The following is a 22,982-nucleotide window of genomic DNA, read 5'->3' as shown; positions in this document are numbered from 1 at the left end:
GGTTGTGGTATAATATATAGTTGATAATAAAATAGAAAGGTCCTTATTCTTTAAAAGCCTTTTATATGAGATGTAAACAATTCCGTAAAATATAATCATGTGTTTATCAGACTAGAAAAAAGTTCCATAGGTTTTTCATGGGCTCTAAATGATGTGCAGCCAATAAATCCACACAGTTTTAAAAGAAGCTGGGAAATTTTGCAGTTTAGTTGCTACTGTCATGGGTCTGGATAAAGACCTATTTTCTGGCTTACAGTTATCTGTCTCTCATAGTATTACCAAAGAGACAAAGGTCTGGTGTCTCTTCTTTCTACATAAACACTAATCTCACATTGAGAGATCTACTCTCATGATTTTAATCTCAATTAATTGGGTTTTAAAGATCTCAGCTTCTAACACTGTCACCCTAGAGATTATTAAGACCTCGTTCAGTGGATGTTGGAGAACGAACATGTTTAGTCCCTAATATTATTTAATGACTGACATGTGGGTGGATTATAATGGAAATTTAGGAAAGACAATCTTTCTGGGAAAAGTTTTGGGGATTCTAACCATTGGTATTGATAAAATATTTGGGTATTTTTGTTGGATACTTAGAGACATAATGAAATTTAGAATATTGACAAGAGAACCATGCCATTTGTGGGAAGTAAATGTAAACAGAGTTTTAGATGAAAAGTGACTCTATACTTTTTTAAATGTCTTCATCTAGAATAGGAAGGTGACTGAATGTAAGTAGTAAATTGAGATTTAATGAATGATGTTATAATTTTAGAATTTGTTATAATAAATTAATTGCAAAACCTCTAACTGGCTTATCCTTTTGACCCAAGTAATACTGATTTATTTTGTATTTTGATTCTAAAAATCAATAGTTTGTGATTCTAAAAATCTTATAAGTTGCTTAAAGTATTAGTAATTACAATTAATTCTTACATAAGACTGTATTTTCTTGTCATTTTTATATTCTAGATGCTTTATCAATAAATTTCCTTATGTAAATAAGGTTTTCTCATTAGAAAGCTCAGCTCTGATGTTTATTTTTGAGGGGGGGGTAAGGCCTGTAGGGAAAGAACAGAGTTTCCTGTGACAACAGAGTGCTAAAGCAGTACATTGAGAATTCAAAGTCTCAGGGACCTGTCAGTTTCATTATATGGTACAGGCATTGCTGTACTTTTTTGTTTTTGTTTATTTACCAATGCTGGGAACATGATAAAGAGCTTAGACTTTTTTGTGTCACATCTTCTGCCTTTCAGAATATTTATTTTATTTTATTTTTTAAGAGCTGTGGATTCTCCTGTAATTGAATGTTTGAAATCTACTTTCAAGGTGGGTGTGGTGGCTCATGCCTGTAATTCCAGCACTGTTAGCCTGGACTAGGAGGGATTGAATTCTGGGCCACTTTACACTACCAAGTCTAAACAAACTGCCAGAAACTACCAAATAATTTCTACTTAACCAGTGATTTTATTTTTGAGGTTTGCTTTTCTAGAAATATTTCTCACAGCAATTTAACTTTCCTCATAGTGACTGTAATCGTTCCATTTCTGTTGTTGTTGTTGTTGTTGTTGTTCTTGTTGTTGTTTTGTAAATCTACTATTAATCCTACCAGATGAGAATGAGACAGCTACCACAATTTTCACTTTTTGGAGCCAAATATAAAGCAGGCTTTATTAAATACTGGCCAGGAGGATGGACACTGGCCATCCCAGGGATGGTGTGAGTTATTTTAGTCTGTGCTTATAACAACCAGACCCCAAAGACTACTTCCTTCCCATCTTTGACCAATCAGGAACAAGCATACATTCTGACTCATTTCCTGCCTATGTACCTCCCAGTGATGAAGCACATTCTGTGCAGTTGGCAACCACTCTTGTTTATAGACATTAAAACACAATGTGTGGCTTGTTACCTTATATGAACCACAGCCCCCAGCACTCCAGGAAGCTATCTGCCCTTTGGCACGTGGGGCCTGCGGGTTAGAGGCATTGTTGTTCTATAGATCTCTTAAACAAAGTAATTTAAACTTCAAATATAAGTTTTATATTTTAAAACTTAAGCCCTTGTATCTACCCCTCTGACTTTATAGTGAAGGACACTTTTCTATCTAAATATGAAACCTGAACCTGACACTTCTGTCTGACCTAAGTTATATTTAATTCATTTGTCCTCACTTTTCGTCCATAAAGACATTAACACTTTTTCTTTACAGAATTGATAAATTATTTTTGAGTAGAGTTTTATTTAAGAAAAAGTTACTGCTTTTGTTTATATGGTTTAACTGCTGATAACCATTAGCCCATTTGTTAAGTAGAGGCATTTTGCTAGTTTGGGAAGATAGTTTTCTGCAACATAACTTTGTCTCTTTAACATAACTGTGTTAAAAACCACCATACAAGTTAGAAAGCTAGCTTTCTCTAGACGAAACAGACACAATCTGCATTATCTTTGAGGCTGGTTTTTGGTATTTGGATCACAAAATTATGGAACCTTGACTGTAGTTTTTGTAATTAAATGATGCATAGAGGGATGCTATGTTATCTACTATGAAAGATGGAAAGTTAGACTTTATGTAGCAGAACCTAATTGCTAGAATTGTGGGCATCTGTTCTGTATAAAGCACACCCTTCTTTTATCTGAGACCTTCTCATATTTAATTACTTCATGTACTTTCATACTTGGAAATTATACCTGGCTCTGCTGTCATATCTGAAACTTGTTTAACAGATTAGTCTAAAAACGTTAAGTGATGTCCTTTTCACTTTTTGTTCTTATAACTGGATACTTCTACAGATTTAGACACAGGGTCACAGGGACAGCTTCATACCTGTTCATAGTAAGTCTTTATGGTGGTGAGATTGAAAACCTCTTCTGGGTTGCTAAGGACTCAAGAATAGCTTAATTAAGTTATGACTCGGGTTAATTAGACAATAATGAATAGATATTTGTTCTTTACTAGTATGGAATGATGAAATAATAGTTGAGTTTGATAGATTCTCAAGAAAATAGAGAGTATCATGGCACAGGACAGTGTTTTGGTTGGAAACGTAAGAAGATAATGTCATGCCATGGTATACATTGCATTGTCTGAAATCTAGCTGGCTCAATTTTGTGGATCTTTAGCTATATTGAGTCAGAATAGTCCATGTTTTATATCGAAAATTAGGATTATTCCTGCTTTCCTAATAATGCGGACTGTGCCTGCCATTGTGCTACTGTACTTCTTTATGTGGATGAGTGTGTGAATGTGAACATAATCATGTTTGTACACTTGTGAGTAGATGCTGAGGCCAGATGTTAATGCTGGCTCTCTGTATCTATACTTCTTTGTTTTTAAATGGGCCTTGTTTTGTACCCCCTTCTGGCCTTAAACTCATCGTGTATTTCTGTGTCTAAAAGGTTGCCCCAAGACTCACAAAAATCTACTATTACAGCAACTTTCAGAAATAATAGAGTTGATGTGATTTCATATGCAAAAGGAAAACTGGAGACTAGTTCAATCACAGGTCAAGTTTTAGGCTAGTTACTTGAAATTAAATTTTGTATTATAAGTTAAAAATGTTCTTTGAACATAAAATTTTAAAATTTGAAAGGTGTTTAATTTTATATTACTTAGATATTCCCCAAATGATATTTTATTTTTTATATAAACTCTCATATACGTGGTCTTCTTGGATCTTGGAGCCCCAATCCAATGACAGTCTTCAAGTTTTTAACTTTGTACCTCAGATTCTTTTTCACTGAAGTAAATATGATGATAGACTTTTAGAAGACATAAAGCAGTTAAGTAGTACTGATGCCATGCTAGGTGAGGTAGTGGTGCTAAGATCATTTGCCTTGTTAATACTGTGTGTTTAGATTGGGAATGCTCCAGTTGTAGGAAGTGTGTTTCTCTAGTGTTATTTCCTGTCTGTTCCCAATTTGATTCCCTTGGCTTTCACTTTAAAGTTACCCTTATTTTAAACCAGCCTTTATGCTTTATATATTTTTATGTGCGCGCGCGCGCGCGCGCGCGCACACACACACACACACACACACACACACATATTAGTGTTTTATGGGCTTACTGGTTTGAATAAAATAGACTATATACATGTACACATCTCTTCCTGGAATTTACCTTTGTTAGGTTTGTGAACTTTTTCTTTTCCACCAATATAATAGTTCTAAAAATAGGTATCACAAAAAGTGCTTATTGAATGAACAAATGAATGAATATTTTCAAATATACCAAGTATATATCAAATATATCACTAACTGAAGTAGTTATTTTTTATAAATCTTTCATTCTGTGAACTTAAAGGATATTCATTTTATTACTGTACGATAAGAATAATGTTTCTAGCTGAATGTCATTGTCTTAGTGTTTTATTGCTGTGAAAAGACATCATGACCACAGTAATTCTTATAATGGAAATCTTTAGTTGGGGCTGGCTTACAGTTTCAGAAGTTTAGTCCATTGTTGTCATGGCAGGGAGTATGACAGCATGGAGGCAGACATGGAGCTAGAGAAGTAACTTGACAGTTCTACATCTGGACCACAGGCAGCAGGAGGACAGAAACACTGGTCCTGGCTTGGGCTTTTTTTCCCCTCCAATCAATCAATTAATTAATTAATTAATTAATTAATTCACTTTATATCCCAATCACAGCCCCCTTCCCCTACTTCTCAAGAGGAGACTTCCCCTGGGTACCAATCCACCTTGGCTTATCAAGTCTCATCAGGACTAAGTATATTCTTTCCTACTGAGACCAGACAAGGCCACATCTCCTAATCCTTTCAAATTGTACTACTGCCCAAGCACGCAAATATATGAGCCTATGGGGGCTACTCTTAATCAAACACCATGGTAATTATTCATGTGATTTGATCAACAGAGAATAAGTACACCATAATACTTTATCCTCTTTGTGGTCATCTGTTGCTATGCATGTAGTGGGGCTGGTAATGATTTTCATAGTAGCTTGTTGATTGAAACAGTAGTAATTTTTTAATTATTTCCCGCAAGTCATAATGTTGACAGTAAATCTACTTCTCCCCTTTTTAATTTTATGGTTTAGAAGATTATAAGGCCTTACATATTTCTCTGTACAAATCATTCTTTTAATGTTTTAACACTTATTGTAAGTTGTTCTTGCATCAGTTTCATATTTCTTCATTTTCCATGTGGAAATTGAACCAAACTGTCTCTTTTTCCTCTACAAGTTCAATAAGATAAAAATGAAAGTGGATTTTGTTCTAATATTTATCCTTAGACTACTGTATCTCTTCTGAGATTTTTAAAATGCCATTTGTCCTGATTGCCCTCCCCACCCCCATTATTATCTCCTATAGTGTGTGTTTCTCTAGACTGTTTTCCTTCCACCTTTGTAAAAACTAGACCTCTTTCATTTCTTTTATCTGTAACACTTAAATTTGACCAAAATTTGCTTTATGAAAATGACTTAGAAAATGATTAGTGTCCATGCTTTCTTGATACTCGACTGTATGATATTCTGTGTTGGTGTTGGAAATGGCCTCCCATGTCAATTCTGCTTACTTTTTTTTTTCCTGTTTACTTTCAGCTGGTTGGTGGGGAATTTGATTTGGAGATGAACTTTATTATCCAGGATGCTGAGAGCATAACATGCATGACAGAGCTTTTGGAGCACTGTGATGTAACATGCCAAGCAGAAATATGGAGCATGTTCACAGCCATCCTACGGAAGAGTGTGCGGAATTTACAGACCAGCACGGAAGTGGGGCTGATTGAGCAAGTGTTGCTGAAAATGAGTGCGGTAGACGACATGATAGCAGGTATGCATGGCCTGGTAAACAAGGGCGTTAGATGGCTAGGGAGCTTTGCACACTTCTTCATATTCTACATGAAAACACATTTGTGGAAATTGCCTTGATTTAAATAAATCAATAGGAATATATGACAAATATTCTTTTATGTTAATGTAAATGTGTAGACGAGAAGAGAAAAAAATTGTGTTGTACAAACACAATTACTGGATTACCACCCACCCACTCCCAGTTTTAGAAAATCCTTAGTACTATGGAGTAAGTACAGTAGAACATTATTAGAAACAAACATTATCTTTTATGTTACCTATAACTGAACTACAGCACATTTAAAATATTACAATATGTAGTTCAGAGCCATTTGCCACATCCATCTAGCTCCAAGCCTCCCCACCTGCTGCACTTGAGTCCTAAAGAATCAGCAGGGCATACCTTTTCAGAGTACCTATTTTTACCTTCATAATTTTTGGCCTTCATATTCTCAGAGCTTGTATTGTTGTGATAAGACACTGCAACTGAGGCCGATTATGCAAAAAAAAGTGTTTAATTGGATTTATAGTTACAGAAGGTTAGAGTCCATGATGGGAGAGCACAAGGATACAGCAGGAACAACTGGGAGCTGTCATCTTTATTTTCAAGTAAGAGGCAGAGAGAGGCGCACTCCTGGCCCCTTCCCTTTGAAATCTCAAAGTTCTCCCCAACTGACACACCCTCTCCTGCAAGGCCATGCCTCCTAATCCATTTCACCAACTAAAGACCAAATAAATGTTCAAATATGTGAGCCTACGAGGGCCAGTCTCATTCAAACCAATATAACATACATTGTGGAATAGAATGTAAAATGTATATAAAGTGTTAGTTTTTGGCTCATTGAGAATTTTTTGAAATAATAATCTTGAAATCTTGGATTTGTTAGTACCAACTTTTATCTACTGGCAGGGTTAGAGAGGTGGTTAGAGATGTTTCAGTAGAAGTGTTTTGGCTAATGCTCCCAGAATAGCAGTTATTCCTAGAAAATAAGTGCAGTTTAAAAATTGTCTTTTCTTCTTGACAAATAGATGTGTAGTCTAAATTTATTCTGTCATAAAAATATTTCCATAATTATCGAAGTGCTAATTTGACTGTACAATATTATATCTACTGTTTATAAATAGTCAGAACTTAGAGAATTCTTTAATGATTTTATGCAAAGACTTTAATTTTAAAATTTTCAGAGTAAAATATCAACAAAGAAGGAAATGAACAGTGGGGTTAACAAGAATAGATTTTAAATTTACATTAAATTTTTAAAATTATATTTCTTTACTACTTTGGGATCATGTCTGGTTGCTTCCAAAGTGGCTTGTCTTTGTGGTGAGCATGGTTTTGGATGAATGATAATTAACATGATTACAAATGAGATTAAACTTGCATTACTTTCAATGTTTAGAGTTATTTTATAGGAGCTTATATAAGTGTATGAATATTTGTATGTGTGTACCATTAGTATGAGAGTATATATTGTATAGGATATCATATGATCTTTGAATCCTTTTTGTTGGAAAAGACATGCTTTTTGTTTGTTGCTTGTTTTTCTTAAATAAACTACCTACTGCTTTACAGAATAGTTTTAGAGGAGTGCCCAGAATATGCATAGTGGTTTATAGTAAGTAGTTCCTGAGAGAAGGCAGCAGTGATGGCGGGCTAAGTTTTTCTGTCATTTGTGAAGTTCTTTAATTTTCTCATCTTTTCTTCTCAGTAGCACTTCTTTCCCAAAGGACTTTGTAGCTGAGGGTATGAGTGTCCTGAAAAGAAAGGCTGCTTAACTACTTTTAATAGAGAGGTTGTGTACTTAACTGAAAGTGTGAATGAGTACCAGCATACTGTGAAATTCCATCTCTGAGTGCTCTAATATGTTAAATACATAGAGGTATTCTAAAGGTGATGTGGTTAAATATTTATAATAAATTGCTAACATTTTTATGACATTGGTAATTTTTTTCTCTTTAAAATTTTTGTTGGAAGAATTATCTGCAATAATAAAATTAAATTGAACTGCTTATGGGTCATCTGCAAATTATAATTCAGTCTTTATATACTTGAAAATTTAAGAGTAACTTGATACAAATTTTGTACCAATTACCAAGATCACTGTAAATACAAAGTTGATTCTTTTTACAAAATATTATTATGTAACTATTTAAGAAACCTTCAGTGATAGCTATTTGAACTATAAGATTCTGGCTTTTAATCAACATTTTTGATTTTTATATAGAGTTTTCTCTTAAGAAGCAGCTTAACTTTAGGTATTAAGAGTTTTATTATTTTAATAATGAAACATTTTGTTTCATTTAAAGATCTCTCAAAAATGTAATACACACTTGTCAAAATCTTTACCATTGAGGTTGCTTACTCATTGGGCTAATAAGTAAAATATAATGAATTAGTTATTGTTTGTGATAACCATACTGAATTTTAGAATAGATAAATATTTTAATTTTTCACATTCTAGTCAATAATCTCTGGTTAACAGTATCAATTTGACAACAAAAATTAATCATTTCTGTCCTCCCATTCTACCCTCATATTAATTGGTGGTAAGGTGATAGTTAATCAGTTCTGTCTACTCTAACCTATCCTCTTATACTAAGTGATTAGTTTTAATATATAGATGTGTATAAATATATATATTTGTAAGAATGTGTAGGTATTTATATTAACTTGCATATGATATAAGTACTTTAGAATCTGAAAAGATATATAAATATTTAGTTGTTTAATTTGTTACAAAGAATATTGAGAGGAATATTAATCATGTGTAGAAAAGTTATCAGACAAGGTTATCTTTTCTTCTTGGTGAATTATATGCAGTACACATTCATAAACACATTCACAATAGCATAATGAATATCAGTAGCTATGTTTAATACTTAAATGTTTAAATGTTTAAATTTGACCCATTTTTAGATTAGTTATTGGCAGTGAGAGTTCTGGAACCATTCATGCTGTACGGGTTTGAATACTGACTCTGCTCTTTGCTGTGGATGTATTTTTGGGAAGTGACTAAGTTATTCGGTCCACAGTTTATCCTACTTTAAAAGGAGATGATGATAGTATTTAAAAACTCAGGCTGATTTTGAGGTTTTCTGATAGTAGTACATACATAGCACTTGGAATAGTATCCCATTGTGGATGCAATAAATGTACAAAATCGTAAATCACCCAAGAACTAAATGTTTCACTGTCAAATTTCATCAGGTCAACTGCGGGGTTTCATTTGAAATTAACCAGTGTGCAATGCTGTCTTGGTACCTGAATATTTTTTCCCATTTTCTACATGTAATGAACTCTGTTTGCATTATGAATCAGTATAGGCATTAAGGAAGACACTGAGTTATATTATATTTGTAAGTAGAAGTAGCATGTAGTAACTTCACACACCTTTAAAAATATAATGCTTGACAGGCGAGTTCATGCCTAGAGTAGAGCGTGACTGTCCTCTCCTCTGTAGATCTTCTAGTGGATATGCTGGGAGTCCTCGCAAGCTACAGCATCACTGTCAAGGAGCTGAAGCTTTTATTCAGCATGCTTCGAGGAGAAAGTGGAATCTGGGTAAGCTGGGTTAGAGGGAATATTCTTCAATACCAGCCCATTAATACTTAATGTTCAACACATTATCACTGGAGAACCATGTATTTGAATTGCTAATGGTAACTATTTCCTTCTTAAGCCATTTAGTAAATCATTTAAATGTAATTTTTTTGCTAGTTATCAAACAGTACATTGATTAAAAGTGGCATATTTGCTGTGATTGCTAACTTTGTATAATAACTATCTTTTTTTTTTCAGCCAAGGCATGCAGTAAAATTATTGTCAGTTCTTAATCAGATGCCACAAAGACATGGTCCTGATACATTTTTCAATTTCCCTGGGTGCAGTGCTGCGGTAAGCTTTAACTATATGTGTTTATATTTACTTATCTCTCTGTTATCTGAGTTTACTTGGTATTCCAGTAGGTTGTCTTCTCTAGATTGCTCTAGGAATCAAACACTAAAACCATATGCTATGTCCTCTGATTCTTTTGCTGCTGCTGTTGTTGGAGAGGGGTTTGGGTTTGGAGACAATTGTGCTATGTAGCCCTGGCTGACCTGTACCTCACCGTTCTCCTACCTCAGTTTTCCTCATGCTGGCTGTGCATCACTAGGTCCTGTTTATTCATTATGTTTGGCCTCACAGTGATGTAGACCTTTTTGTCTGACTCCAGTAATACTTTCCAGGACAGGTTTTCTTAGCTATAACTATTCAAGCTCTATCAAGAAAATGAAGTCTTACTAAAAACTCACGTAAGACATTAGAATGGGACAGTTCTGCGGCATGTTTATCATTCCTGTGTGTCTGTGTTGTGGTAATTAGAAGGGAGGGCTGGTGAACAATCTGGAGCGTGATGAGCAAGGTAGACATGGTGCTTGGCCCATTACATGTTTCAAAAACAGCCTGTAGAAATTCTTGAAATGCAGTAAGAGTTTCTTTCTGTAGTTGGTTTTTAGGGGGAGGGAAATTTGACCATCGTGATTTTGTATTTCATGAACTGGTAATTTACCGTTTGTATTGTCTTATAGGCAATTGCGTTGCCTCCTATTGCAAAGTGGCCTTATCAGAATGGTTTCACCCTCAACACTTGGTTTCGTATGGATCCATTAAATAACATTAATGTTGATAAGGATAAACCTTATCTGTATTGGTAAGTAATATGCTAAAGTATAGTTCTTTGGTGTTTATGTATTTGAAGTTTAAAAGTATACACTGTACTCTAAAGTTCATATAGCTAATATTTATTTATTTAATGATTCGAGGGTAGTATATTCATGTTTTTATTTTTACTTCTACTTATAACATAAGAAGGAAAGATAAGTCTGTTAGAGGGAAAATAAGGTTGCTCATTCTAATGTAGGAGATAAGACAGCAATTTCCTCTAGAGTTTATTTACTTTGCTTTTATTTTTATAAGTATAATTCACACAGGGGTAAAATAACAATAGCCATGTAAGAAATTGTAACCATATAAGGCTGTTTAATAGTCATGTGCATATATGTGTATATATACATGTATATATATGATAGATAAATAGATGGATATGATCAATCGCATTATTATAAAAATCAGCTCTTTTTGGTAAGATCTTTTTGATAAGTATTGTAAACTTGGAAACCAAGTTGTTATTGATAACATGAACTATGTTGAAATGAATTTTGAATGGGCAAAGTGGAGATAGTCCTTCATATGCAGTCTGACCAGGAGACATTTTGATCATTAATTTGTTTAATATCTGTTGTATTTTACATTTAAATATAAAGTTTTCATAGCCTACTATGTCTTACTTAAGTTAAATTCCTTACTTTTTTTTATTGTAAACCTTATGTTTTAGCTTGTATTTGGCCAATGTGTTACCTCTGACTATACAGAGAATTAAGCTTATTATATAAGGTTTTAGTAGGTGTTAATATATTTCTTTTAACCAGAGTTTTTATATTCTTTTGTTAATACAGTTTTCGTACTAGCAAAGGAGTTGGCTACTCTGCTCATTTTGTTGGCAACTGTTTGATAGTCACATCTCTGAAGTCCAAAGGAAAAGGTTTCCAGCACTGTGTAAAGTATGATTTCCAGCCTCGCAAGGTAGGGCAGAGTAGCTGCTTCCCTTGGAAATCATGTTAGTCACCATTCACCATTTCCCAGCACTGTGCAGCATGACTTCTGCAATATTCTTTCACCTTCTCCTGACTTTCAGTGCCTTTCTCTAAATTCTTATCTTCACGTCTGACTTCTGTGCCATGACTTTTGACCTCTTGTGTTGTTTTGTCACACTTGTTCATTCTCTCAGTCTGACATAATTTGTGCCATTCTTCCTGGAAGTACATGGAGCAGGCCTGTAGGAACTAGGAATGTGACAGATGAGGGACAGGACGGGAAACTTCTCACTTTTTTGCCACTTAATCTTACTGGGGATTTTTATTCAGTTTCATAATTTCTTCTACTCTTACTTGTCAGTGTTCTGTTCCTTGGCTTTTCCCCAACTGTGAGATGTTCACACTCCCAAGTCTCAGAATCTGAAATCCTGAGCTTTGTCTCTCCAGGTCCACATCCACACGTGTGCTGAAGACCTCTGGTTTAGAGACCTGCCATCTCTTAATCATTTGGGCATGCTCTCCAGCTGCTTTTGCTTAATTTTCTAGTCCTAAGAATTAGATCTGTGAAATACATTGGTTTTCTTCTAACATTTCATTATTTGCCGTTCAACTTCATATTGTTTTCTCTTCATCTTGAATGTTTTGTTTCTTTTCTAAACTATTTTATACACTAATGCTATACTTATCTTTTTGAATATATACATTTGCTTAAGCTAATGGTTTGCTTTTTAGTAACTACAAAATAAATTGAAAATATATCTATGTGCCTTCTGATCTGAATGGATTACTTCATCTAAGTCTTCAGAGCACATCCTGTCAGACTGTTTCTGCAACATCTCTGTGTTGTTCCCTCCCTATCCTCCCCCATTCCCAACTTTGCTTTCTTCCTCCGTCATGGGAGTCCAACCAAAGAGACCCATGTGTGGTGGGCAAGTAGTGCATCAAGGAGTTGTGCTACCCATCCTCCCGGATGCGTGGTGGTTTCAGATGCAATTAATGCCTCTTTGTAATTACTTTATTCACATCATTATTATTCATGGATATGCCCGCTTAGTGATTTTTTTTTGAGGCTAAAATCTGTGATGGAGTTAATTTTTCTCAGATGCCTGACACAGTATTGAGTTCAGTAGACTGCCAATATTTTGAGTAGCTATATAAAAATATCACTTAAACAGGCTGGGGAGAGATGGCTCAGAGATTAAGAATACTGGATATTCTTCCAGAGGACCTGGGCTTAGTTCCCAGTACTTATGTGGCTACTCAAAACTGTCTTTAACTCCAGTTCCAGGGGATCTGACACCTTCACACTGACACATATGCAGGCAAAACAACCACAACAAAATATATAACTTTAATGGATAAAGTCTTTTGCTTTCTTAAGGTACAAGTTTCATCTAGATCAATCTAGATCAGTGGTTCTTAACCTATGGTCACATAAAGCTAAGTTTAATGTGTTTGTTCTCATTTTATTTATTTTTTCCTATTTGCTTACAAAAAATGCATTCCTGTGTTTTTAACACTTTAAATATGGTAATTACAGAGAGTCTTGTAAGAGTAGGGCCCAGGGAATGAAACAGGTTAAAAACATTTTTCTGAAAAGATTTTAATAAACCTTGAAAATGAAAATTATGATTATTTGTCCTTACTGTTCTTTATTGTTATAGAAATAAAATAATTTAAAATCCTTTCTTTCTTTAATTTTCCAGGACATGTGGTAGTTAACTTGCTATTATGCTTCAATTAGGGGAAAGTTTACTTCGGTAAATAGGTTACTGGTCTTTCCTAAAAAGATATGCAGCACTAAAGCCTTTGTTTGTCTAGCTGAACTGCTTACTTAAGAGGTGCACTACTGACCTCGTCAGAGTGAGTGTAACCATTCGCATTTTACCTCTCTTATAGCACCTGGTGACATTTGTGTAAATATTACCTTGTGTTTTCTTATTTCTCATTGATTCTCTTTAATACCTCAGGAATATTTAGTATCAGTATATGTATTTTTCTTATTTTTTTGTTGTACAGTTTTATTATACATAAATTTTTTCGATCTCAAACTGAATGTAGGGCACAGTATATATATCAGTGTCTTTATGCATATGCACCCTCCAGATCCGTTACTGCCTTTAACTGAAAATATCAGGTCACCATTGGAATCCTGTGAAATGGTGGAAGCTCACTTACATCTATTACATTTTGATGGTTCCATGAGACAGAAAAATAAATTTAGCAAATCCTGTAACTTATCCAGTAAATCTAAAAAGTATATATGAATACCTGAGTATAAAAATTGCATTGAAACATTCTTTTTGTTCATTCAGTATTTCCTATTAGTCCCGAATGTTTGATATGAAGTTTATTCACTCATAGTGATTTTTCTGTGATTGTCTTCAAATGTTGTGTTCATAAGCAGGCACTGTTACTTCTCTATATCAGTGTTGGGGTGTGGGTACTCTGTGGGCTGTTTTTCCACCAGGGACATAAGAAATGGGAGGAAGGGACATGATGTGTAAAGTGCCGAGACATCTCGTAGGGAGTGCAAGGGCTTGGACTGCATTCTAGACAGTAGTGACTGCGCATGACCCTTGACATCTCAGTTGTTGTATTGCAGTGGTACATGATCAGCATTGTCCACATCTACAATCGATGGAGGAACAGTGAGATCCGTTGCTATGTTAATGGTCAGCTGGTTTCCTATGGTGACATGGCTTGGCATGTTAACACAAATGATGTAAGTTTAAATTTTTAAATACATTTTATAATATGGTTTCTCACTGTAATATAAAAAATGGCTATTTGGTAGAAACATCCAAAATTTTGTTTGAGTTTTTATTAGTTTACATTATAATTCTTAAGTTAACTTATATTTATATAACTTATATTTAATTATTATAGTATACAGACTGTTTCAGACATATGATTTGATATGTGTAAAGTTAAAATAGAATGTGGTTATGTGGTATACTGGGGTCAAGTCATGTAAGTGCCTCATATGCAAACACAGATCTGGACTTGCCGTCTGACCCAGGACAAAAAGTCTCCCAAGATTATTGTAAAAATCTCAATCTGTCTGTGTGTGGTGGTGCACACTTTTAATCTTAGCAACCAGGGAGGCAGAAGCAGGTGGATATCTGAGTTCAATACCTGCCTGGTCTACAAAGTGAGATTCAGGACAGTCAGAGCTACACAAAGAAACCATGTCTCAAAAATCAAAACAAAAACAAAAAACTGTCAATTTGGCTGCAGTGCTGAAAATTCCATAACATCAGAGGATTCTGAAAGCAGAAGGCAGATCACATACATGATGCTCTGTCATTGTAAACGAGATACTCTTTTCACTTTGTATGTCTGTGTTAGAGCGGGTGACACTGGATTCGAGATAGAGAAGATATATAGTTGAAATTTAAAGAATGGTTGCTTGCATTTTTATAGTTTGGCTTTTCCTTTTCTTTCCTCCTGGCATTTTAGGGCCAAAGCAAAATGTGGTTTATAGTGCCTAAAGTATCTCTAAGGCCAGTGATATAGTATCCTTCCAGCATACCTGCTTATAATAATGATGACCACCTTAAGAAAAGCAAACAACTAAGTCTACTTATACAGTGTATCTGCGTCTTCTTTAATTTTTAATTTCTTTCATGGCAGAGATTATAACAGTCTCTTTTTCTGTTTTCTTTGAAACAAATAGGACTTTTTACACTGTCTCCACTCTGTTTGTAGAACTGTAGGTGACAAGCTCTCCTATCCCAGCCAAGGTGGCAGTATGTTGTTTTTATATGATCTGGAAGCTAAGAGTCTTGGATTTTTATTATGAACATTTTTTTTCAAAAGACAGAACATCAATAGACAAATCAAATACAAATGTGCACAGAAGCTGCATGGGGCACCCAGAACTCTAGAAAGTTCCTGCCTGTGCCTTCGTGGACAAGCTTGCTTTACAGCCCAGCAGACTCATAGGCAATGAGAGCACAGAAATGAAATTATGCTTCTTGTCTCTTCTCTGATATTGCGGGAGGATGCAGTCTACTACTAATGTAAAAAGGAAGACCCCATAGTTTTGTTGACTGGCATTAGCTGAAAAGACAGTATTTAAAAAGATAAAAGAGGAAAAATTTAAAATTCTCTGTGACAGTATTTAATGTCTCTAGCTTCGGTGGCTGGTGTTGAAAGGATGTGGGAGATCTGGTAGGTGAATGATATTCTTGGGATATTGAATCGTTCTTGCTTCTTTATAATTCCTACTCAGAACAAAATGGCTTTCTTTATCATTACTCATTTAGTTCAGAAACAGAGGGTGGCATATTCATTAATGTTGAGAAATGTAGTCGAGTTTAAAAATTTGCTCCTGAGGATTTATAGTTAAGATTTAGCAAAGTCATTCTTTTGAGTTACTTTAACCTCATGAAATTTGATCAATTGTGAATTATTAGCAATTTAAAATTAGCTTTGCTTTAGTAAACAAATTATAATTTGTTTCCGAATTACAAAATTCAAGTATAAACAGTTAAAAAATCCTTGTCCTTAGTACTACAAGGACTAAGTGGTCAAGTCTGAGGGAATAATGGATGGTCGTGTACTTCACTTCTATTTTAACTGATTTTGTTTCTCTATAACTTGTTTATTTACTTTTATTATTGAAACATTTGAAAAATACCTTAAATAGCATTTTCACTATTGTTTGTGTCTTAAATATTTCTGTTAATGAAGCAATACATTTTTAAATGTGTCATTATAAATAATAACTTATTTTTTGTGACTTTTAAAAATAGAGCTATGACAAGTGCTTTCTTGGATCTTCAGAAACTGCTGATGCCAATAGGGTATTCTGTGGCCAGCTTGGGGCTGTGTATGTGTTCAGTGAAGCTCTTAACCCAGCACAGATATTTGCAGTTCATCAATTAGGACCTGGTTATAAGGTAGGAATGACCGCATTATTATAAGTTCTCTGCAAAGATCTTGTATAATCCGCTTACACACTATTGTATTTAGTGAGAATCTTTGTTCAGTGTGGGTAATTGTCATCCCAACTTTTTGAAACTTACTATGATGCTCCTTTTCATCTGCTTTTCCATTTTTAATTATTGTTTTTCAATGAACTTTTTATTTTTTGGATGGTGTTCTAATATTTAAGACACCCCTTTAGTTACCAATTCTGAAAAAAAATTTTCTGAGTACATTGCTTATTAAAGTGGCATTTGGAATCTCAGATTTTGAAATATGTACATTGTGTTATGATCATTTAAAATGACTTGTCCAGGGTTCAGCTGTTAAGAGCACTGACTGTTCTTCCAAAGGTCCTGTGCTCAATTCTCAGCAGATAGTGGCTTGCAGTCATCTCTACTGGTATCTGATGCCCTCTTCTGGTATGCAGGTGTACATGCAGGAGAGTACACAAATGCACAAATAGATAAATCTTCCATAAAATGACGTATAGGAAGGAATGCTATGTTTTAGAGATTTAGAAAAAGAAGCAGTGTTATAAGCTGTCTCCAACTGAGGTAACTCCTTTTATGCATTTGCATTTAATTGTCCCTTGCAGTGGGTAAAGAATGGGGCAATAAGGGTGCTCATGTCACAAAACCACTGATGCTGACTTACATTACTCTGATTTCTATTTTGCTTTGAAATAGATACATTTTAGGCAAGATACAGCATTGCCTCCTATGAATTAGTTTTTAATGAGCACTTGGTAATTATGAGTAGATTATTTAAATCACTTTTGGAGTTGTACAATTCCAGAGTATTTGGAGGTGAGACAATATTGTATAGTATAACTCAAAGTTGAGCCGGGCATTGGTGACCCACACCTTTTTCCCCAGAGCTTGGGATGCAGGTGGATCTCGGAGGTCTAGGCAAGAATGGTCTACAGAGTAGGCTCTAGTACAGCCTGGGCTACACAGAGAAACCGCCGTGTCTCCAAAGACAACAAAGGAACAATCAAACAAATCAAAGTTAATAATGCTTGAGAAGCACATGCTGCAATTTAAAGTATTGCTGCCCTCTTTTTAAGTTTAATATTTAAATTAATAGAAGTTTGTTATGGAATAATAACACCAAATATTAAAATCTTTAAAAACCTTTTGGTATTCATATTTCTGTTTTATTATTTTTAATTTAGAAATGGAAATAACAAAATTGCTCTTTTAAAAGATCTTTGTGTTCCCAGTGATTTTAATAACCAAAATATTTACAGCACTCTTTCTGTTTTGTGTCATAGTGACATTACATGTTGCTGTCTTATATCCATTTAGTTTTATTTGTTTCACTAGGTCTAGATATGAACTGGTTTTAGTATAACCACTTTCCCTCTTACACCAAATCCTCCTTCACCTCACTTTTATTGAAAATAAATTCCTTTTTCACGTAATATATCCTGAATACTGTTTCCTGTTCTTCTATTCTTCTCAGTTCCTCCCCACTTCCCCTCCCTTCCAGATCCACTCCCTTTCTCACATTAGAAAACAAACAGGCTTCTAAGAGATACGAAGAAAATAATGTTAGACAAAGCAAAAGTTAACATCAGATTTGGAGAAGACAAACAAACAAGGAAAAGAGCCCAAGAGAAGGCATAAGTCCCAGAAAACTACTTGCTTCCACACTCAGGAATCCCAGAAAACCACTAAATTGGAAGCCATAAAAAAGCACAAAGAATCTGGTGGTTAGGCACTATTCATGCTGCCTCAGTTTTTTTGAGTTCATAGCAGATTCGATTGTGTTGATTGAGAGGCTCTTGTTTTCTTGGTGTCCTACATCCCCTCTGGGTCTTGTAATCTTTACCCTTCCTCTTCTGCAGGGTTCCCTGAGCTCTGAGAGGAGGGATTTGGTGGAGATATTCTATTCAGGACTAAGTGTTCTAAGTCACACCGTGCATAATGTCTGGCTATGGATCTCTACAGTTCTTTACATCCTCTGTAGGAGGAAATTTCTCTGATGGTGGCTGAGCAAGGCCCTCCTCTATGAGTATAGCAGAATGTCATTAGCAGTTATTTTATTGCTACTTTTTTTGAACAAGATTAATATTTGGTTTTCCCCTAGGACTCTGTTCTATTTAGTGTCAGGTTCTCAGTCCCCAAGCAGTGTTAGGCATGATAGATTCTGTAGGAGAGAGCAGGCTTTAAGTCAAATCAGACATTGGTTGGTTACACCCACAGGCTTTGTGCCACCATTATGCCCCAGCATAGCTTTCAGGCAGGACACCACTGTTGATCTGTGGTTTTGTAGTTGTGCTGGCATTTACCTTTATCTTTTGGTAGTATACCAAGTGCCTTCTTGCACCAATGATGGTAGAACACAGGGCTGAAAGCTCTATGTCGGCAGCAGTTCCCCTTCACATTCAATGAGTTGTGTGGTGAGCATTGGCTTCAGTAATGGGCCTTGATATTAGTTTGTAGAAGAGCAACCTAAAGTTTTGGCAACAGCCTGTGTTGTTTGGGAATAAATAAAGGCGTTCCATTGTGTTTCTGTGTCACATTTTCCTATCCGTTATCCTTTTGTAGGATTCCTGCTTAGGTATTGTGGTGAGATCCACAGTAAACACTGATAATCTTAATGTGTCTCTGATATGCTGACTTGGAATTCTCTGGGAAAATACTCAGGAGTGGTATAGCTGGGTCATAGGATAAATCTATTTTTCATTGGCTAAGTAGCATTCATATGGCTTTCCATAGTAGTTGGACTATCAGATTTTGGACAGAATCATGTTACTTTTCTTACTGTGACTCTGTGTTAAAACTTACTATAGGTATGAACATTATTCTTTTTCTCTAAGTTTGCTTTGGTTATCCAGGATCTACTGTGTGTTGGAATGCCTAACATGTTAACCATAAGTGAAATGGACAGAAAGGTATATCTGAAGTAGTTTTGTAAAAATATTTTGAGTGTTATAGATTGAAGACCTTAGTAACTCCACTTAAAATAAATTTAAAGAGGGTTGAGCCCTTGGACCAGTTTCAGGAGGAGATCGGACAGCTTGCCTAGGGGCACTGCACGTCCACGGCTCCCAAGTGCCAACTCCAACTGAAGGAGTGTGAGGAGTGCGACCGGATGAGCGGGAAGAGGTGCACGCAGAGCTCGTCCCCTTGGTGCTGTGCATATGCTTCTAGTGCTCTTGTGCTTGAGAACATGGTAAGGCGGGCTTCTGTGTGCAGTGGGCTGTGTCAAGGCCTGAGAAGGAAGAAGGGAACAGAAACACAAGACCAATGTGGAGAAGTGGGAAAGACAGGTTTGTCGTTTCCTCATACTTCACCATGGGACATCAGCCAGAGGTACTTGGACAGTGTCCACCAGGTGTATGAGGAAATGGACAACTTGTTCTTCGTCCTGGAAGGGGAGTAGAAATACTCCTTCATCAGGTGGCCTACCAGCTCATATTGATGAGTTCATCTGGGAGTTGGCCAAGAGCCTGGAGTCACGCCAATCTGCTTATCCATGAGAACAAGAGGGGGGAAAGGAGGAGCACAAGAAGTAGCTGGGGTGCTGTGGAAGTGTACCAGTCCCTCCCAGAACTTCAGAAGAACTTCGAGGGAGGATCTATGAATGCTGCAGGAGCCATCATTAGGATTTATCCTATCAGCACTAAATACCATGTCCAGTGCTGCATCCACTCTGGCTTCTGAATACTCTTCTGCTAAATTATTGTGTTGCATTAAGTCTGATCATCAGGAATGTAATTTTCCCATAATGTTCCTTACAAGAAAACAATCCAGTTCGTTACATTTATATTATATAGTAGTATTCTTAGCCTGCTGATTGAACAGTTTCTTGGATTTTCATACAATACCTATATGAATATTCTCAAGACACATGCTGGCATACTCTTTTAAGCCTTTTTCTATTCCTCACGAATACTTCTTAACTTCTTTCGCCCACTCTACATTGGTCCAGCCTCTTAGGCAGATATCTTCTCTTATTCATCTGACCCCAAGGTTGCCTAGATTTGCTGGACAGTCTTGTTACCTGAATTTTTTGGATATCTGACATGCACTCTAGCTGTCCCCTTAGGCAAATATGGTCCCTATCTTGGTCATCCTTTGCTTGGCTATGCCTCTATCTTTTTCACCGTCCTCTGGCTCTAGTCATCCATGTCTGGCAGCTCTCCTGCCAACAAGTAGCAGTCAATTTTAATGTGTGTATGAGAGAGAGAGAGAGAGAGAGAGAGAGAGAGAGAGAGAGAGAGAGAGAGAGAGAGAGAGAGAGAGAGAGAGAGAGAGAGTGTATGCATATTTTGCCAAGTTACATGTGTCCATGCAAGAGGACAACTTGCAGGAGTTAGTCTCTTCATTTTACTGTGTGGGTTCTGGGGATTGAACTTGGATCTTCAGAGTTGGTGGCGATAACCTTTACCCACTGAACCATCTTACTTGCTGTGCAAGTTGTACTCTAAATTCATGTTTTCCAAGGCGTAGTCTAGATCAGTTCCCTCCTTCCTGCCTTCAGAGTAGCTGCTATTTTAATCCTCACCATTCTCTGCCTACTGACATGGGAAAGTCACCCTGTATGGGCAGCCTTTATACCATTCATGTACTTGGCTAGTTCACCAGACTCCCACATACTTTATCATGCTTGACCTTGTGAATTGATGCTTATCATTTATAATGCTGATAGCCAGAACTGAGAGGATTCTGTAGGGATATCAGGTGCCTTCCCTCCTTGCTTTCATACTGTGGTGCATTGCCTTTTCTCTATCTTTCTGTCTGTGTTGGTGTGGGTCTAGTCAGCATCCTAGTTGAACTTGGTTACCAGTCTAGGACCTCTCATTTCTGGATAACTGTGTCTTAACTCAGTCCTCAGATCATCAGGATGCTGCTGCCTCTCCTGCAGACAGCAGCATTCTTCTCCCCTACTCCTGAGGGCTCTGACCTTACTTAGCCCTACCAGGTAGCATTGCAAACTGTTGTTACAAGGGGAAGAGGGGTAGGAAAAGTGCTGCACTTATATATTTACCTGTAGTGTGATTGCTGCTCCATAGGATAATCTTGTTTTAATCCTTTGATCTTCTTTTGTTATTGGGGTGAGGTGGTACTGTCTTGTGGTTTTAATGTGCATTTCCTTTGAGATTAGCAATCTCAATGCACATGCCTTCTTGGGAGAAATGCTTATTTGGGTCTATTGCATAATTTGAATTAGGCTATTTTAATTGTATTTTGTTGTTAACTTTGGTGTTTTTTATATATTATGTATGTAACTCTCAATCAGCATTGTAGTTTCCAGTATGTTCTCTCATTCTGTAGGATGGTTCTTAATTCTGTTTCTATGCAGAGAAAAGCCATTTAGTTTCTTTTTGGATTTAAAATGTGACTCCTACTGAGAGTGGTTTATAGGGTCTTGGTTTATTTTCCTCTTGACAACTTCTGAATGCTGATTTATTTACTCCATTTACCTTGAATGCTATTATTGATACATCATACTGCCCCTCATCTATGTTTTTGACTTTTCTGGCTTCAGTTACCTGCAGTCAGGGCCTGGTCTGAAGATATTAATGGAAATTATGTAGATGAAGTTAACTAAAATCACTGAGTACAGACCTTTGTCATACATCTTGATTGTGTATTATGTATGAAATGAAACTTATATATAATTGTATAGCATGAATCAGTTTATTATACATATGTCATAAAGATTCTGAAAATCCATTATATTTAGTAAAGTTCAAGGGTTGGAATACCTGACCTTCTAGGGTGGACAGAATTCAAGACAACCAACCAACACAGCTGGGACTTGTCAAACAGGGAGCTGTGGGAGAGCTGCCTGCTGAGCCCGGAGTGGCTCTTTTGATGATCTTTTGTGGAGGTAAGCAGGTACAACTCCATGAGTCCTAAGAAGAAGCAGTGTTATCACTGGTAGACTAGAGATACCAGGAGATGTGCTGTTTGTTGGGGCTTTTGGAGTTTTGATCCAGCGAGAGTAGATTTATGTTCACAACCTCTGACATTCTCTGTTTACTGCAAAAAATGAATGAGAGTACTTGGGAAAGAAATTGTAGAGCTTTCATCTGGATGTGTGGACATTGAAAAAGTACGCACACATACATGTATGTATATAATGTACACATTCTGAATTTATATGTGTGTGGTATGTGTGTGTGTATAAATTTACACATATAAACCTACATTTCTTTCTGTTCCAGGCATTTCTGTAAGTTATGTCTCTTACTTTCTTATAATACTGAATGATTCTTCAGTCTGATTTTTTAAAGTTCCAGTCTACGGGAGTACCCATCTTCCTAGGGCACTATAAGCAGATAATAAAAGAATCCGTCTCAGAAATTTCTTGATATTTATTGGCAAATGAAATATTTGAAAAGTTTTTTTGTAGTGACAGTGTCTCTGTGTTAAATGCCATGTCTACTGGACATTATATCAGTGATGTCCTCTTTTTTTATATTAATAAAATGTTATAGTGGTTATCTGACCAGCACTTGGCATAATAGGTAAATTGATATATGCCATTATCTTTGCATTTTACTGATTTAGTCATTTTCTGCTATGTTAAAGTAGTGACTTCATTATATGCATGGAAATTGTTTTACCAATTTTGACATG

General features: G+C 35.9%; 1 protein-coding gene across 9 annotated transcripts in view; it reads left to right on the top strand.

The window, feature by feature from the left end:
* Nbea (neurobeachin) overlaps positions 1 to 22,982 on the top strand; it is a 559,026-nt gene that overhangs the window by 81,273 nt on the left and 454,771 nt on the right. For all 9 annotated transcript variants that reach the window (XR_010063625.1, NM_001427608.1, XM_063282102.1 and 6 more), the window contains exons 2-8: positions 5,566 to 5,797; positions 9,279 to 9,379; positions 9,617 to 9,712; positions 10,387 to 10,508; positions 11,314 to 11,440; positions 14,057 to 14,176; positions 16,212 to 16,358. Coding sequence is in view for 8 of the 9 variants with exons in the window: in NM_001427608.1 (NP_001414537.1) it covers positions 5,566 to 5,797; positions 9,279 to 9,379; positions 9,617 to 9,712; positions 10,387 to 10,508; positions 11,314 to 11,440; positions 14,057 to 14,176; positions 16,212 to 16,358 (945 nt within the window). In the remaining variant the exon portion in view is untranslated. The remainder of the gene's footprint in view (positions 1 to 5,565; positions 5,798 to 9,278; positions 9,380 to 9,616; positions 9,713 to 10,386; positions 10,509 to 11,313; positions 11,441 to 14,056; positions 14,177 to 16,211; positions 16,359 to 22,982) is intronic.

This window comes from Rattus norvegicus, chromosome 2 (assembly GCF_036323735.1).
Source record: "Rattus norvegicus strain BN/NHsdMcwi chromosome 2, GRCr8, whole genome shotgun sequence".
NCBI classification, from domain to species: domain Eukaryota; kingdom Metazoa; phylum Chordata; class Mammalia; order Rodentia; family Muridae; genus Rattus; species Rattus norvegicus.
This window is presented reverse-complemented; position numbering and strand designations above follow the sequence as displayed.